Raw genomic sequence first — 18,074 nt, forward strand, 5'->3', positions numbered from 1 at the left:
TCCCGCCCCGCGGCCCCGCCCGCCCCGTTCCCATGGCAACCGCCGGGCCGGGCCGCGCCATGGCGGCGGCCGCGCGCTGCCTGGGCCTCGCCGCGGGCCGGGCCCCGCCGCCCCCCCGGCCGCCGCCGCCGCCGCCGCTCGTGGTGATCCTGGGCGCCACCGGCACCGGCAAGTCCGCGCTGGCCGCGCAGCTGGGGCGGCGCCTCGGCGGCGAGATCGTCAGCGCCGACTCCATGCAGGTAGGGCCGCGCCGCGCCGCGCCGCGCCGGGGGAGGCCGCGCCGGGGGGGGCCCGGGCCTGCGGCGCTGCAGCCGGCGCCTCCCGGGGCCTCCCGGGGCCTCCCGGGCCGCGGCCGGGGGCGGAGGGAGCCCGGGGAAGGGGCTGGGGGCGCCGGGGCCGCGCGTCCCCCCCGGGTGCCCTTAGGCACCTCCGGCTGAGCCAGCTTCATTTATTTATCTATTCATATATGCATAAATACTTATTTATTCTTATCTATCTATTTGTTTTTATCTGTTTGTTCATTTAATATTATTTATTTATTTGTTTTCACCTATTTATTTATATTTATTTATTCATTCATTTTTATATATTTGTTTATTTTTATTTATTTGTTTGTCTTTATTTATTTGTTTATTATTTGTTTATTCATATTTATTTGTTTATTTAGTTTTATCTATTTATTCATTCAATATTATTTAGTTTTATTATTTATTTATTTATTGTGTTGCCGGCTGTCCGTTTCCGAGCACTCCGTGTTAAAGCTTCCCCCCCTCCCTCCTGCCCTCAGGACAAACCACCGGGCTGCGCCTGTTTGTCGGCTCTGGATGTACAGGCAGACCCCGACTGGCGGCGGTGGCGCGGGGTTTCTTCAAACCTGCCCCGCCACCCTGCCAAATAAATTCCCTTTTTTTCTTTTTTTTCTTTTTTTTTTGGGGGGGGGGGTGGAAGGAAAGCGGGCCGGGGGTGTTTTGCCCCGCAGGGAGCCGCCCAGAGGCGTAAGGAGCGAGCCGGGAGCTCGTCCGCTGTGAGCGATGCGCCGGGCTGCTCGCGTGCTCCCTGGGGATACGGGAAGGCGCAGCGAAGAATATCAGCAAGAACCCGCGCTGCCGGCCGGCGACGCTCCCTGTAGTCTCACCTTTTATTACACGTGCCGATGTTGAGTGGATCCGTTTTGCAGTCAGGGTCAGTAAACACCAGCGAACCGAGCTTCGGTTTTTGGTCCTAATTGCTTACATTTTGCCACAAGATGTAGATTTTGGCTGTTGCAGGGATTTTGTTCTAGCAACAAGTTTTCTTTCTCAAGAAACGCTTTCACTGTTCCTTTCATAGGGTGCGTGAACTTTCCATCAGGTTTAACGTTTAACGTTTTTATTACCCATTTTAAAAAAGGATTTTCTGCCAACAGTGCTGTCTGTGCACTTTGTGCTGTTCAGAGAGCGGATCTCGCTTTCCTGCTTCCACCTCCTGGTTTCCTGTACTGGGATATTTGTACGTTAGAGGGTTAGATTAAAATTCCCTGTCCTGAATTTAAAACAAACAATAGGAAAATTTTTATTTGTATGGGATTTTTTACTTAAACTCTTGGGGAAAAAGAGTTGGAGGTCTGAGCTAACTTTACAAAACTTGACGATCCGCCCTCCTGACACAGCAGAGTCGTGTGAACCACCTTAACGCCAACCGGTGCTTTCAGGAAACGAGGCTTGCTCCCTAATGAAGGGCTGCTGCGTCCGTCTGAGTGACCGTTCCCGAGCTTGGGCCGGGCCTGGGTGCCGGGACCGGGAGGTAACTGTGATTTTCGCGGGAGCTGGAAGCCCTGGCTGCGCCGGGGCGGCTGTTACGCGGGGGCAGTTACATTTCCGAGGTGAGTTGCTCTGCTGTAGCGTTAGAAACTTCTCTGAGCCCGGCTTGGCAGGTGTAGTTTTACTAGTCCTAATCTTCCTGATCTAAACAAGCCCCAAAGCTTTTGTTTGACCATTTGTGTAATACAAACTGGCGAGGCTCTTGGGTCTGGGAGCAAGCGCGGGCTCAGCCTGCAGCAGCAGTTAGTAACCAGGCCGTGGCCCTCAGTGGTCAGTCGTGAACTGGAGGCTCTTGCCGTGTCCCGAGCTCTGCGGATGCGGCCGGAGCCGCCTGACACGCCGTAGACTCTTGTTTCAGGCTGCTGGACGTTTTGAAGCTGATATTTTGTGCTCTGGTTGTTTCAGCTCCCACTATGGGAATGTGGCTGCAGGCGTCCGATGGCATCCGGGTGCCAGCGGCTCTTGCCCTCCTTTCCTTTTAATCTCGTTCTAGCGTGACTGCGGAGCGGCGGCCGAGCCGCTCCGGCGCTTTTATCCCGTAACGCAGCGTGCTTTCCGCACGGCCTCTCGGGGCCGGCGGGGCCCTGCCTCTCCGCGGTGCGGGGCCGCCTGAAGGCACGGCGCAGCCAGCGCCGCCCCCACCGCGCGCCGCTGCCCCCCGGGCCCCGCTCAGGCGGTCGCAGCAGCCAACTGGGGCTCCCTTCTTGCCGCTTTGGGCCGGTGGGATGTGTCTGGGCTGCGCAGAGCTGGCTCCAGCATCCTCGTGGAAGAGTTGCGGGGTGCATCCGCTTTAGGTTGTGGGGAGGGGGGGGGGGAATATCTCCAGCCTGGAAAACGGTAAAAATCCCCTTGCTCGTTCTGCCCCGACAGCTGCCCGTGGCCGTGTCGCCCTGAGCCCCCTCTTGCATTCAGAGCTGCGCCCCGTCCGGGCTCCACCAAGGGCCGACAAGTGCTGGCAGCGTTTTAGGCAGCTGCTCGAGCTGCGGCCAGGCGCGAGAGGGGGTCGGGCGGCCCCCAGCCCACCTGTTCCCGCGCACAGGCGTCCCTCTATCTCCTAAGCGTTTTCGTCATGGCTGTGGGTCGCCGCGGTCAAGTTACAGACTTAACTGCTGCCTCTGCAGCGCTCAGGAGCTCTGGTTAATCTGAACGGCCTCTTAATCTTTCCTTTTGTCCTTTCTGTTGCCATTTGTCATCCCAGCCAGCTTGCTTTGGGAGTAAGTCATTTCCGCTGAGAACCCAGCCCGGGTGCAGCCTGTCCCTGCGTCGTTCCTAGTGCGGTGGTGAGAGCGCGGCGGTCCCGGTACAGCTTGCTGGAGGGCTCCATCCCTTCCTCATCGTGCTGTCCCTTCTGGATTCCGCGTTTTGAAGCAGCGATGAAGTCATGAGGACATCTTAAAAGCTGTGGCAAAGGCTGTGCTGGCATCTTTCTAGGGGCAGGGAGTAGAGAAGTTGTGGATCTTCCGTTTCTTTCGTCCTAGCTTCGTTAGGGTCCTTCCTCCCTCTGAAATTCTCATACTCTTCCCAGCTTGGCCATGTCTGAGGTCTCCATATGTCCTCACACGTCATGTTTGATACTGTACTTACTCACGGGAAGGAAAGGGCCTTTACCCCTGCGGTTCAGATGAGGAACAGAGGGACTAAGCAACTTGTCTGGGATTGCATGTGGCAGAGCGAGGGTCTGGGAAGAGCCCAACCTTCCCAGGGCTTGGGCGGAGAGTCGTCACCTGCACCGTTCTCTGAGGACTGCTGATGTTTGTGCCTCCTGCCTCGGTTTCCCCACCCGTACAAAGAGGAAACGGTGCTGCTCTTCTGGGGCCGTGGGGTCTAGGACTGACCTGCCTCGTCCTTTCAGTGGCGAGGTGGGAGGACGCCGTCAAGGCTAAGTATCTTTAGTCCTCAGCTTGTATTTGGTGCCTCGGAGGCCTGCTGCTCCAGGCCGCCGCTAATCTGTTTTGGGGCCTTTAGAAAGCAACAAAGGCTTATCTGAGCCGCCGGCCGAAAATAGCAGCGAGCGCGGGGAGGCCGTCTCGTCTCGCCCGGGCGCGAGGCCCCGCCGGCAGCCAGCTGGTGGGATCCCGCTCCGCTCCTTGCTGCGGCTCTGTAAAAGGCTGCCTTTGTTCCCCGCCAGCCCACACGCTGCCGCTGCATTCCTCCTCCTCTTGTTTCCAGATATTTAGGGAGGCTCTCGGTGTTTAATCTCCGGAGAACCTTGGGGGGGGATTTGAATGCGAACCGTAAATCCCAGCTTTTGCCCGGGTAGGGCACCGGCAGCTCCTGGAGCCTTCCCATTAACAGCGCGTCTCGGCCGCGATTTTAGGCAGCCGAGTGGGAGTCAGAGGAGCCGAAGGGCTGGAACGGCCCTTGCCGGGGGATGGAAGGCGCCAAGCCAAAGCTCACTCAATTCAAATGCTTTGGATCGGGATCTCAGTGTCTGCCGGAGCCCTGAACGGAACAGCGCTGGTCAGCCCGGGCTGGCTGCGCTCGCGGCGGGTAAGGGGAGGTGATCAACAGGCCGCAGGCAGCCGCAGGGCACGGTGGCGGAGCTGCCTCCAGGCCTTTCCTTCCGTCTGCTCCCGTCCCTTGGAGGCAGCTGGATTTCTGCAGGGCGGAAAGGAAGAGCATGTGGTTGCCCTCCCACTCCCCCCTCGCTTCCTGCCCCCAGGCAGCCTTTCCCGCCGAGGCGGGATGCGGGAGCAGAGGCGGGATGCGGGAGCAGAGGCTGCCGCTCGCCCTCCAAGCAGCGAGTGTAAGGGGAGAATTGGGCAAGAATGGGAGCGTTTGCCGGGCTGCAGCCGGTTCAGCCGCCCGAGCAGCTCACGCAACCGCTCCAAGCGGGGACTGGGCTTCCCTGCTCCAGTAACCTCACGTCGTCCCCCGCGGCCGCTCTCTGCCTGCGGGTCACCTCTGTGTCACCTCGTCCTTCTCCCGCCTGGGGCCGGGGGAGGCCGTGGGTGGAGACGGCGCTGCAGCTGGAGGCTTGGCAGCTTCTCAGAGGGGATTAAGGGGAAATTTGTTTCTGGAAGTCTGGCCGCCCGGCTGGGGCGCATCTCTGGGTGATGGAGGAGGAAATTACTACAGCCATTTCCAGTCGCTTCTCCCGGCAGGCCGGTTTGTCCCAAGCTGGGAGACTGCTCCGAGCAGGGAGGTGCTGAGAGCTGAACGCATCCTCCCTGTGCCCTCGGCGTGCAGCAGCGCCTTAGCCGCTGCCTGGCACGGAGAGTGCCTTGTCCTTGGCATGGCGCAGCGCTGGACTTTCTGGACAGAAAGGCTTTATGTGCCCCGCCGCGACCACGTGCCGGCTGCCAGCATCCGCGGGGCCGGCCGGAGCGCAGGCCCCGGCTCTGATCCGCGTTTGTTTGCAGCTCGCAGAGCAGCGTGCAGCTGCCACCCGGCGCAGGCTGCCAGGTGCGGCGCGGCGCCAGGGCCCGGGGCAGCCCTCGCCGAGGAGACTCGCATTCGCACCGCGTGGGTCTGCGGGCCGGGTGGTTGCTGCTGCTTCGTGCAGCCCGGAGGGTGGATTTGGGCTGTGACTCAGACGTGCGCGCCGTTGGGATCGCAGGCTGCCTTGGCTGTTTACCAAGAACGCTCCCGAAGGGTTGGTGTGGGGTGGGTTTTCTTTCCGTTCTACTTTTAACTGTCTAGCTGACTGTCAGCGTCTCTCAGGGCTGCTCTCCCCAGTTTATATATGCCAAAATCGATATTAAAGACACTGGTGGCCACTTGGAGGCCAGGAGATGCCACATCTCGAAGCAACGAGATGCTGCTGGTCACTCTCCTGCCTCCTGCTGCTTCATGCCAGCTCCTCTCCTTGGATTTTGGAGCTCTTGGTGATTTTATTTGTTTGTTTCTCGCCGAGTCTGTTTTGCTCCGCTGTTTCCTGATGCGGTTCACTGCGCTGTCGCAGCAGCGCTTGCCTGGTGCGCAGGAGGGCCAGGAGCTAGGAAGGTGTGAGGGGGGGACACATCTTTCACTGCCGGTGACTTAAAATGCCTGTCGGACACCAGCCCCACACCTGGGAGATGCTGAAGCTCCTAAAGAGCCTTTCCTGCCCCTGGGGTCCCTGGTGGCTCTGCAAGGAGGAGATGGTGCCTCCTTTCTCCCTGGGGACACCGACCTGAACTGATGCATTTCCCTCCTCTCTGTATGCGGCTCGCTGGGAGCGGGAAGCAGGTGGAAACCAGGCTTTTCCTGTGTGCCTGAGCTAAGAGCATTTGCATGTTCAGGAGACTCTGTGGAGTCAGGTGCCATGCTGCACACGGAGAGATCTCTGCATGCCGTGGAAGCAGCGATCCTTGTCCCCAAACAAGACTTTGTGCTGTGCCAGCGCTTGGCGCTCGGAGAGAGGCATACCTGAACCTTTAGCTGCCGCTGCAGCAGATAAGGAGCCTGCAGCCCAGAGGCAGCGGCGCTTGGTGTTTGCAAGCGCTGAACTTCGGAGCTGGGCTTGGCCGGTTACGCTGACCGGGCTCTGACACCGCTCCCTGGTTGCTCGGTCAGTCGGGCACCTTTTCATCGCCGGCTGCGCGGGGTCATGCAAGAACAGGAAGGCAGTTGCGAGCGGTTCGTCTCCCCCTGCGAGGGCCTGGGGGGGCTGATCGCGGCCGGCAGCGGTCGTGCGCAGGGGAAGGAGGGGAGGTCAGCGGGAATTTCACGTGACGTGCACAGAGAGGTGAGCGATGGGCTCTTCCCTTCCGCAGGTGTACAAGGGCTTGGACATCATCACCAACAAGGTGTCTCCCCAGGAGCAGCGTCTGTGCAGGCACCACATGATCAGCTTTGTGGATCCCCTCGTCTCTAACTACACGGTGGTGGATTTCAGAGACAAGGCCGTGGCTCTGATATCCTTTCACGCGCGGGCTGGCCGGCCAAGCCCACCTGGGCTTCCCTCCTCCCCAGCCAGGCCTGCAAGCAAGGTCTGTGTTTGCATCAGCCTTGCTAACTCCAGTTGTCAGAGGATAACGCAGGCGAGAGGGGCTTTGGGCTTCTCATACTGAGGTAGAGCCCTAAGCACTCAGCGGTGGCCAGGGGAGATGTCCGCTGCACTGCAACAGCGCTGAGCTGGGTATTGCCCTCCCTGGCAGGCCCTAGGTGTAGCCCTGAATCCTGGCAGTTGCTGGCACAGGTGGGAGAGGATGGTGAGAGAGGAGAGAAGACCTACAACCCTGTCCGCAGCCTCCCTGGCTCCTTGGGGCTGGGGAGAGGGACCCTGGCCGGGAGCAGGATGGGTTTGCGGGTAGGAGCTCGCTCCCTGCACCGAGGGCTGCTGCTCCCCGTGGCCCTCTATCCCCGCCACCCATCCCCGCTTACGCTCCCTGACTGTGGCACATTGAAGATATCTTTGCCCGAGACAAGATCCCGATTGTCGTGGGAGGAACCAACTACTACATCGAGGCCTTGCTCTGGAAGGTCCTTGTCGACACCAAGGTACCGTGGCGGGGCTGCGTGTCGCTCCGGAGAAGGGTTGGCCCTGTGCTCCTGCGACGGGGCATGGTGCTCCCCGCACTAGAGCGGGACAAGGGCTGCTCCCCCTCCGGGTGGACCAGATCCCTCGAGGATCGGGCTGGAGACTCTCCATGGCAGCCCTTAGGAAAGCCCCAGGCCCCTCTCCTGGACCACGTGGGTCTGGGGAATTGTCCTGCTTGCTCTGGCCTTGGCTTGACTCGGGGCTGCCTTGTGCCCGCAGGAGAAGGACAGCGCGGCCCCCAGGCCAGTCACCGACAGGAAAGTGGAGCTGGAACAGATGGACGGGGACGAGCTCCATCGCCGCCTGAGCCAGGTGGACCCTGAGATGGCAGCCAAGCTGCACCCCCACGACAAGCGCAAAGTGGCCAGGTGAGCCTGGCGTGCTGGGAACGGGGTGCCGCGGCCTGCCGGCACCCCGTCCTCCCTTCCCGAGGAATCGCGTGCGTGTGAGCACGGCAGGACGGGCCCTCCTGTCCCGGGTGGGTGCTCCTAGGGGCCCTTGGAGCACTGCAGGGGGCAGCGGAGGAGCTCTCTGGGATCTGGACCGCGGAGGCCTTTGGCCGCGCAGCCCCCAGCTTTGGGGTCCCAAAGGACAAGCGTTTGGGGTCCAGGCCGGTGCATTGCTGCTCCAGCAGCGGTGCCCCAGCAGCAGGGTTTTATCTGGAGCTATTTAAAGGGCGAGCTGCCGTGCTGGCTGAGTAGCATACCTGAGCTCTGTGGGAACAGCACGGCAGCAAGACCAGGCTTGCTACCTTGGCGGGCCCATCCCAGCCGAGCCCTGGCCCGGGGGGAGCCGAACGCCGCCCACCCCATTCGCACGGTGCGGGGCGACGGAGGGTTGGGCACGCCGCACTGCTTCCTCCACCTCCTTGCCTGGGCTGGGCTGAACTGGCGGTGAGGCTTCGCAGCCGCCTCCGCCACGAGCAGCGCTGGCCCCGTCCCCGCAGCCCTGCCTGGCCCGAAAGGGCAGGGCTGGAGCCAGGAGCTCGTCCCCTGCGGGGCTTGTCCCGGCGCCAGGCACGAGTGGGTGGCTGTGCTCTGGGCTCCTTGGGTGCCATCGGTGTGCACCCCCAGGACCTGGGTGTGCTCGGGATGCCGGGCACGGGAAGGGGCAGCAACCTGCCCTCCCCTCTGCACGGGAGGGTCGGATCGCAGCGAATGTCTGCGGTTCCCTTTGCTGGAGCCCCCAGGGCTGCCGGGGAGATGGAAAAGCTCATCCTCACCCAGCCTCTGAGCTCTGTCTGTCTCTGCTTACAGGAGCCTCCAAGTGTTTGAAGAGACGGGGATCCCCCATAGTGAAATCTTGCACCGGCAGCAGGAGGAGGAAGGTGGGGGACCCCTAGGGGGACCCCTGAAATACCCACATTCCTGCATCTTGTGGCTTCATGCAGACCAGGCAGGTGAGAGTGGGCTTTGCCCAGCTCCTGGCTGGCTGAGCAGGGCGATGCGGGGTCAGGGCTGACCGCCGGCTCCTGCCCCAGCCTCCTCCCTGCGCAAGGCAGCAATTCCTTTGCCACCGGCAGGCGTGACGGAGGGCTCGCTCCCCTCATTCACTGGGCTGTGCCTTCCCCAGGTGGATTGGGAGGCCGGGAGTGCAGAGCCGCATCCTGGCGCCTTGTCCAGCTCTGGGCCTCCCGAGGGCACGGCTCTGAGGGGCTGAACATGTCCTGCCCTCCTCCTCCCAGCTCTGGATCAGCGGCTGGAGAAGCGGGTGGATGACATGCTGGCTGCAGGACTGCTGGAGGAGCTGCGGGACTTCCACCGGCGCTACAATCGGGAGAAGGTGGCTGAGAACCGGTGGGTGAGAAGCCAGCTCCCTTTCTGCTCCCAGTCCCACCTGCCAGACAAATGCAGCGCTCTGACCGACTCGCCCTGCCTGGGCCTCAGCAGTGAATTAATCTTGCCCAGACCTCAACGAGGTCCCGGCCCGGAGCTGGGAGATGCTTGTTTCTTGCTCTGCTCCTGGGCTCTCACAGACCTGTTGTTCCCAGCATGCTTCTGCGCGCGCATGGCCCTGTCATCTGCTGAGCGGTGATGTTTTCCCTCAGCAAAAATGACTTGGTGCTGCCTGAGTGTTCGCACAGCAAAGCTGACGTGAGCCGTTGCTGAAGGCGCTGGGCTGGCTTCCCGCACGTGTCTGGCACTGCCTGCCCTCCAGCTCTGTGGGCCTGTGTCAGTTGGGGGGTCCCTGCTGGGTGAGACCCAGAGATCTCAGCTGTGGTGGGGAGGGTTGCGGTCTCCTGCTGTTCTACAGGAGATGGCTTTGACCTCTGTCTGTGGCCTCGTTCTCTAGCCAGGATTACCAGCATGGCATCTTCCAGTCCATCGGCTTCAAGGAGTTCCACGAGTACCTCGTCAGCGAGGGGAACTGCTCACCCGAGACCAGTGCCCTGCTGCTGCAAAAAGGTAGGAAGAGCAGCCTGCACGCCCTATATCTCTCAGGCCCTGCTTGCCCCATGCAGCTCCAAGTGACACTGTGTGGTGGTCTGAACCAAGCTCAAAGCTGGGGCAGGTCTTGTTGGGGTCGAGCTGCACCTTTCTTGGTACATCTTCTACCTCTGCCAGGCCAGGGGGACAGAGACTCCTTTTTAGATGGTATCTGGAGCTGATCCACTGGTGACCTGGCTGATGGAGGAGATGGCAGGCCTGGAACATGCTTGGGCAATCACAGCTGGGGTGTCAATGCTTTGGAGAACAGGGCTAGAAAGAAGGAATGAAATAGAGCTTGGAGAGCATCTAGTTCAGCAGCATGATGGTGGGAAAGGATCTGGGGATCTAGCAGATCACAACGTAAGGGAGTCAATAGTGAAATGCTCTTTGGCTCAGGTGTCATTCTGGAGTATCTGGACAGAGGTGCTGCCTGTTAGAGCAAGGAGAAGGCCTCTCTGCTCCTCTCCACACAGTGGAGGTCCCAGGCAGTCGGACTGTGGTGCGTAGGGTTCAGCATGAAGCAGAGATGGAGGCTGAAGCAACCACAGAAATGATAAAAGTCTTGAAAACAAGTCTGGTGCAGAAGGGGCTTGTTGTGTCTGCTAAAAAGAAGATTATGGAGGGATACGATAAGTCTTGTACTAAATATTGAAAGGCTATACTCTAGTAAACCATTTTCTGGGCCCACTGTGGATAGGACAAGGAGTCCTGGGCTCCGTTTGCACTGAGAGCAAATCGAGTTAGGTGTTAAGAGAGCAGTGCAGCCCCTGAACAGACTGTGTGACCTGCTGGACGCTGCTGGGACGTAGGTGTGGGGCTCCTTCCACCCAGCGCTCATTCAAAGGCATTTGGACACCTCGTCTCGCCCCTCTGCTCTGCCCCTCCAGTCTGTCTGGCAGGGCTCTGCTGCTTGGTTGTGATTACCACTTCTCACTGCTGGCTTGGAGACCTCCGGACTGGCAGCAGAAATACTTCCCTTGAGTGAGCCTTATCCGATGCAGAACAAACTTTGGGCTTGGCAATCCCCTCTGGAGCTCACAGGCTCTTCTCACTCTCTGCACTGGGCTCAGCTTGCAGAGTTGAACTGATCTCTGTTTTCTTTACTCCCTCTGTTTCAAAGGGATCCAGGCTCTGAAACAAGTAACCAAGAGATACGCTCGGAGGCAGAACAAATGGGTCCGAAACCGCTTCCTGAGACGTGAGTCCTGTGCTTCTACCCCGCTTTGCCGTCCCTGTTCTCTTGCATCTCTTCTCAACCCTCCTCTGAGCATCCCCTGCTCGCAGCTCGAGAAGGGAGACTGCTGGCCCTTCAGCTTTGGGGCAGCGTGCGTGTGTGTGGGGCGCGAGTCTTGGCCGCTTGAGCGTGGGCAGCTCTGTGGTCTCCCAGGGTGGGTGAGGGCTGCGCAGGCACTGGTGGACGGTGCCCAGGCAGCTCCCCAGCCAGAGGGGCCGGCTCCGACTGCAGTTGGGCGAACAGGCGCCTCCCTGTCGCAGAGCGTGCTCTCTGCCCCGACGCTCAGAAAGCCTAGGTTCTTCTGCCTGCTTCCCCGCACCGCCCAGCTGCCTGTGCAAGGGAAGATCTTCCCCTCCGAGCAGAACAAAGCAGGCAAAGGCTCAGCCCCGTGCCCAGACGGCCGCGGGTGGTGCTGGCCGCGGCGGTCCTGCAGCCTGTCGTGCTGATGGCTCTTGAGGGGCTTGGGGAGGGGGCGCAGTCCCTCTCCCCGTGCGCCCGCACACGCTCCCTGTGCAGCGCGAAGAGCCCAGTTGACAGCTGCCCTCCGGATTAGGAGCAGGAGCCCATTGGCTGCTCCAAGCCTGGGCCGCGTTCGCCGCGGTGGCTGGGAGCCAGCAGGACTTCCCCATCCCAGCCCCAGCCTTGGAGCAGGGCCAGGAGCAGCAGCTGGGAGCCGGGCACTTGTTGAAAGGTGCTTGGTAGGGGCAAAACAAAAAAAAAAAAAAAGGCAAGGAGAAACTCGAGTCAAAAGACAGGCTTTGAAGCGGGTGCAAGAGCTTTCCCGGAGCCGTGTGCTCCGTGGCTGTGGCTCACCTTTCTGGTGGCAGGTGTGCTTCAGATCAGCCCTGCCGGGAACTTGTTTGTGGTTATGGCGATAAAAGGCAGCACCTGCTGGAGACTCGCGCGCGGCAGCCTTTGATGGCTTTGTCCGAGCGCGGCCGGGTGCCCGACGTCTCCCGGCAGGTGAGCTGCGGCCGGGCAGCGCCGTCGCCAGCGGGAGTAGGTGCTCTCTGATTGCAGCTGTCCCACCGGCTGGGCCTCGGCGAGCACCCCGCAGCCTGGCGCTGGGCTGGGGGAGGCCGGAGCGTCGATCCTGAAACCGCCGCTTGTCGGGGTGTTGGTGAAGCGACGCCTGCGGCTGTGAGCTGAGTGCGTTGGTCCCCGCAGCCGCACGAGCAATTGCGGCTCTGAATGGAGTAGCTGAGCGGGAACCTGCACCAGCAGATTCCTGATCCGGGCTCCGTGCGTGCACCTCCTTGGAAGCACGGCTTCACTTTGTGTGGTGGCTTTGGGGCTGGATCTAGCTTTTGATCTGCAGCATCCTCTGGACTGTGGCAGAGACGAGGTGTTTGCAGTTGTGATGGGATCCCAGTGAGGAGGGATTTTGTGATGCTGTCCTGGATGCAAACAGCCCCAAAGGCGCTAGCTTGAGGTCTTGGGTATTCTCGCTGTTTGCAAGGCTGGTGCCCCCCAAGCCAAGGTCTCTGGTGGTCTTGGCTCTAGAAGGGCAGGTGCCGTTTGCTTCTGAGTGCTAAAGAGCAAACAGATGTGGGCAGTGCAGATCGCCCCAGTCACAGTGCAGCCCCCACAGGGGACCCTGCTGCCAGACTGCTTTGGGTGCTGGGATGTGACTTGCTGGGGGGAATTTTGACAGTGATTTACCTTTTTTCTTTGGTCTCTCTAGGCCCTGGGCTCAACGTGCCCCCGGTGTACGGCTTGGAGGTGTCTGATCTCTTGAGGTGGGAGGAGGATGTGCTGAAACCGGCTCTAGAGATTGTGGAGAGCTTCATCCAGGTATTGGATAACCAGAATTAACATGTAAGCCCTGGCTGAGAAGCCTGTTACTCAGCAGTCTCCAGACCCCATAGCTGGGAACTTGGTCTCTCCTGTGAAGGGGACTGTCCCCGTACATGTCTAGCCTTGGACTTAATTTACTTTCCCTGCAGTGGCAGTGAGATGTGATCTCTAAGCTGAGAATTTCCCCTAATACCCGGTACTCCACTTGTCTTGCATGGTAAAACTATAGCCTCTGACGTGCTAACCTTAGTACCCGGGTATGGAAAATTCACAGCCCAAACCCTACAAAAGTGCACACAGCCAGGGCGAGTTCGCCTAATAGAAACTGATTTGAGGCGTTATTTAATCTTCAGGGACGAGAGCCCCCAGCGGAGCCTGTAAAGATGGAGTACGACGTAAATGAGAACAAACGGAGTCATCGCGTCTGTGAGCTCTGCGACAGAGTCATCATCGGGGACCGGGAGTGGGCAGGTAGGATCCGGCAAACCTGGGAGGCTTGGGCACGGCGACGGCAGCTCCGCACGGGCAGCGGAGTGAGGCAGCTCTCCAGAGCGGAGCAGCTTCCTTGGCTGTCTCTGCTTGGCCGGGTGACCCTCAGCACATGATCATGGGCTTTCAAGGATTCTTTACAGCCCGTGTATGAAAGCAGCCATTTGCAAGCCTGGAGGGGGTGCCGGAGCCGTGCCACAGCAGCCATCTGTTGGGCTCCCCCCCCCGGCACCCGGTGAGCGCTCTGCCGCTCTCTGCCGTCACGCCAGACGTGGGGATCCATATGGAGCATGAAACCTCCGGGTTGCCCACATTCAGTCTGGGCTGCTGGTCCTTTTTCGCACTTTAGGTATTTTGTCAAGCAGGACAGAACAAATTTGTTCCTACTAAAATTTTGTTGTTCAAACTGAAAGTTTCTTAATGTTTTTTAATGGCTCAGTTTTGCTCCAGCACTTCATATTTTTTGTGTTTTTTCAAAAAAAAAAACAAAAAACCCCAAAGTGTTCCTAGCTGTAGTGGTAATAGAAAGGATTCTTCTATTTTCAATGGATTTTAAAAGAGCTCAGTTGGAATCAGATTAACTTAGTGAATTTGTCGATGCTGTGAGGCTGGTGCTGAGAACCAGAAACAAGAAGTAGTTGAGAAACAAAACTGGTAAATCTCCCCGTGTTGCCCAAATGCAGTATGTGCAGAGACAATGCAAAGATGAGTAGTGTCTGGGTCATCAGATCTGAATGAGTGATTTATTTTTATTGATCCAGGGAGCTGCTGAAAACATAAAGATGGAAGTTGGCTTCAAGTAGGAAGCACAGTGAGATCAGTTTGTAAATGTAATTATTACTTTAGTGAGAATTATTACTTCTGCTGTGCTAGCGTGGAGGTGCTTTGAAGGAGCTTTACCTGTTCCATAATTAGAGGTCTCTGAAAGTTAACAGTGTCCAAGCTGCTCTTCCAGGTACAGAAAGTTTCATGGCAGAGTGGGAACTCTTTAAGATACCCCCCAAAGCTACAATTACAGCCACGTGTCCTCTAGGGATGTCCCAAATCCTGATAGATGACAAAACTTCTCTGACCCTAGACCAAGCTGTATGTTCTCTGCATCCAGCTGAATTTGGCTCAAATCCCCAGATGGCAGGAAAAAAAATGGCTCAGAATGGGGTACTACTTTTAACTGCAAAATGTAAAAGCTCAAAGGGAAGTGAAAACAGTAGTGGGAGCTGAGTCAATCTGCAGTCTGGTCTGTTTTCTCAAATCAAGTAGTTCTGGGAACTGCTTCCCAGTACCCCACTGTCTCTGGAAGAGTTTTAAATTTTATCTGATTTTACACTTTGTATGGACTTAAAAGAGCAGATCTCCCCAGACACTAGCAGAAATCAGTCCTCCTTCAAGCCACAGTAAGCTTTGGCATTACTTGCAACAAATTATAAGAGGTGAGACTTTATTTCAAGCCGAGGGTGACCCTACAGCGGTGTGATAAAGCAGCAGCTTTGTATGTAATTTCATCCTTAGGCAGAAAAAAGATGACTGGAAAACACCTAAGGGCCTTGATTCAACAAGCCCATACCCTCATTTAATTAAGGCCCTGCTTGAAAAGTTTGCTCCTATAATTGCTGCTCTGATCTTTTGGAAATAGCAAAACCGCCCTGCTAAGATGATGCATTGGTCTGATTAGACAAAGTACCTTCTGCTTAGACAATACCATCAACACAGGAGGTTTTACTGCCTTAACTGTGTGATTTTAAACAGAAATTCACCTCTTGTTGCCCCAGTATGTCAGTACAAGTTGACGTGCCGACTATGCTGTATCCCTGGGATCCTGCCTCTGTTCCAGTCAGGCTCCTGCAGAAGTGCTCGCGTAGCTGGGGGCCTTTCCCTGGAGTTATGCAAAAGCGTAACTGTGCTCCGGGCTCCATCCCTATCAGCTCTGTAGATGTGCAGGATATCCCCAGCGCTGTAGTGCAGGCATCTAGGCTTACAAATGATCCTGGCAGCGCTCCACGGGGTGGCAGGGAGTTGCACAACCTCACCCGCACCCTGCAATGTGCTGCCTGTTTGGTAACACTTTCCTTTCTGCTGTCCTCGCGGCGGTTGTGTCTTGGTTAGGAGCAAACACGCTGGGAGAGGCAAGACCTGACAATCTGGAGTTATCTGTGGATAACACCAGGGTTTTTGCCTCTCCTGGGTGTTTGTGCACTGTCCTTCCCCTGGTCAGGAGAAGGCTTGAAAGGGTTGTTCTCTTCTGAGCCCTGATGGTTTGGCCTAGCAGAAGTGCGTCTGTGAAACAGCCCGTGCAGGGCTTGGGAGTTCAGTCTTCTGCAGGAATGGCCTCACGTGGGAGAATGGGAGCTGAGGGTGCTCTGCACCACACAGGGTGGGTTGACTCAAGTGTTTCCTTTTCCAAGTTCCCTAGAATTAAATGCTCTGTTTGCCTTTTCCTCCAGCTCACACACGATCCAAATCCCATCTGCACCATCTGAAGAAGAGACAGAAGCTGGAGTCCGGCAGCCGTGCTGCAGAGACTGAAAGGGACAGAGGTGGTGCAGAGACCTCAGGAGAGGACAGCAGCTTGCCTTTGCCGTAGGCCTGCAAACCAGCCGGTGAAGGGGAGCAGCATTGCTTCCACCTGTACAGCAAGGAACTGGCAAGTCCTGGGTGGCCTTGAACCAAACGAGCCAAGTCAATAGTTTGGGATGAGGCAGGTGTGTAAGTGACAGCTAAAGGCCGTCGGCTATGGCAGATCCTCTTCATGTGGCCTCATCCTGCCGTGTTCCCATGCTTCTCCAGCCCTGCCTGGAAAAGGGCTGGGCCCCAGGGTAAGACTGTGAGGAGCATCCTCCCATGCCCAGCGTTAATCCCTGCCAGAGACACAGCATTATCCTCGGAATGGCTGAGTCTATCCTCCTGGCATGTGAACGTGTCGTTCTCAGAGACAGAAATACTCTGCACTCCTCCAGCTTGGCCAGGAGCGCAACTCAGGAGCTGAGCGAGTTCGTGCTGCCTTTATTGTGGAGAGGGTATTTTTTTTCTTTTATATGGAAATAAATTTGCAAGATTTTTGTGGGTGCCCCTCCCCAGTAAAAAGTGCAGATTTTGGTTTGCTCTCTAATTCCAACTGGCCCGGCTTCCCTGCTTTGGTCCCAGCGTAGGATGTCCAGGTGTGGTCCCTTCTTCCAGTCACCTTTTCTGCAGCTTCTGAGGGAGCTGAGCAGATGTTGTTGCCTTGTTGGAGGCAGGCTGATCCGTAGGCACATAGCAGGTGCAGAAAGAGCTGGCACCTGTTAAACAGGAACTTGGATATGATCTCATCAAGTTTGCAACAGATGAGTCTGTCCTAGTTAAAGCTGAATTCCCGGGGGTTTACACTGTGGTTTGGCAGTGGGAACTGTCCTGCATTTGAATCGAAGTTGCTGAGCAGCAAATTCCATGTGCCGCACGTCTGCGAGGCAGCGATACAGCTCAGCTTTGTTCCTGGAGGACGGGAGCGCTGTCTGCACCACCTCGTTCCCGGTGTGCGGCTCCAGGTGAAAGCAGGGAGGGCATTTTCCGGAGCATCTGGGATTCTCCTGGCAAATGCAATCAAGACCATTCCTCCTGGGAGGGCTTCGGGGTGGCAGAGCACGTTTTCCTTCAGCTGCTTGGGAATTGCCATGTGGCGAGAGATGTCTCCCAGGGCTCAGCCTGCGAGGGAGGGGGCTGTGTGTGCAGATCTGCCTCGCAGGCTCTGGAGATGCAGACTCCAGCGGGGATTCGATTAAACCTCAGGTTTGTGTTCCTCAGCGTTGAATCGTTCCTGTAATGCTCCATCGGGCAGCTCCTTTGGGTGGTTTGATAGGGTGAGGGGTGAGTTGGGGGCTCGGACTGAAGGAAATAAGCAGGGAAGAACTGGGAATTTGGCCTTGCTTTTCTCTGGCAGCACAGGGCAGAGCTGTGCCTCAGCTTTGAAACGCTGGGCACCATGCTTGCGTGGCCGGGTCTGTCTGCAGTGCCGGCTGAGCCTCTTCCCGAGCCCAGACCTGCTTGCCAGCCACGCTGATTCGCGCGTGTGTGGCTATGGGCTCTGCCCAGCTCCGGAGCACGGAGACCACATCGAGGGAGGTGGTGTGACACCACGTTCTCGTAGTCTGGGTGGCTGAAGTCCCATTCGCCGCTGGTGTGCTGAGCGTGGTCTCCTGAGACACGGTGTGGATGGATGCTTTGAGGCCAGGCTCCAGGCAGCAGGGTGGATAGACTGCGGTTGGGTTGCAGGCTTGGTGTGTCCAGGTCTGCTCTTCCTCTCCGAGCAGATGTGGCAGTGCAAGATGTACAGTGCTCCCGGCTCCCCAGCACGGCACAGGCTGGGATCACGAAGGCAACTCCGTGAATGAGGACTGGGATTATCTGGTCTGTCTAAGTCCAGTCAGATGACCAGACTGTTAGAAATGGATTTCATATCCCTAATCGGTTTAATATGAACTTTGTTATCCCCACAGATAAATGTTGTTCCCCTGCCACAGTAGCTGCTAGGCTGCCAGTTCCGTGCGAGAGCCCGCTCGTAGCGGATGCTGTGCCGCAGGCGGAGCCGGGCCCGCTGCTGGCGGGGGTCTCCCCCTCCGTGCTGCCCAGCACCGCGCGTTGCTTTGGGGGTGGCGGCTCCCAGGTGTCCCAGGAGAGCGTGGGGCTGTCGCACTTGCTTGCCCATCCTATGGCCAGACTGGGAAAAGGAAGGTGGAAGCCTGCTCTGATCCTGCCGGACGCTGAGTGGCAAGAAACAGGTGAGTTTTCTTCCTCTGTCAGGTGGATCTGTGGATGGGGACACAAGGCTTTACTCCGACAGCCAGCAGAGCCAGGGCCAGCATCTCTGACGAGTTGCTCTCCAGGAAAGA

The 18,074-nt window shown here is 57.9% G+C and overlaps 1 protein-coding gene across 1 annotated transcript; it reads left to right on the forward strand.

Annotated features, from left to right (window-relative positions):
• Positions 1-32: 32 nt before the first annotated feature.
• TRIT1 (tRNA isopentenyltransferase 1) lies at positions 33-16,298 on the forward strand. The gene is made up of 11 exons (XM_067311535.1): positions 33-239; positions 6,497-6,637; positions 7,125-7,223; positions 7,483-7,631; positions 8,520-8,662; positions 8,948-9,059; positions 9,556-9,668; positions 10,813-10,890; positions 12,611-12,720; positions 13,077-13,194; positions 15,654-16,298. The coding sequence occupies exons 1-11, from the start codon at positions 33-35 to the stop codon at positions 15,791-15,793; spliced, it is 1,410 nt and encodes a 469-aa protein (XP_067167636.1). The 3' UTR covers positions 15,794-16,298.
• The last annotated feature ends 1,776 nt before the right edge of the window (positions 16,299-18,074 follow it).

Source organism: Apteryx mantelli, chromosome 27 (genome assembly GCF_036417845.1).
Source record: "Apteryx mantelli isolate bAptMan1 chromosome 27, bAptMan1.hap1, whole genome shotgun sequence".
In the NCBI taxonomy this organism is placed as follows: domain Eukaryota; kingdom Metazoa; phylum Chordata; class Aves; order Apterygiformes; family Apterygidae; genus Apteryx; species Apteryx mantelli.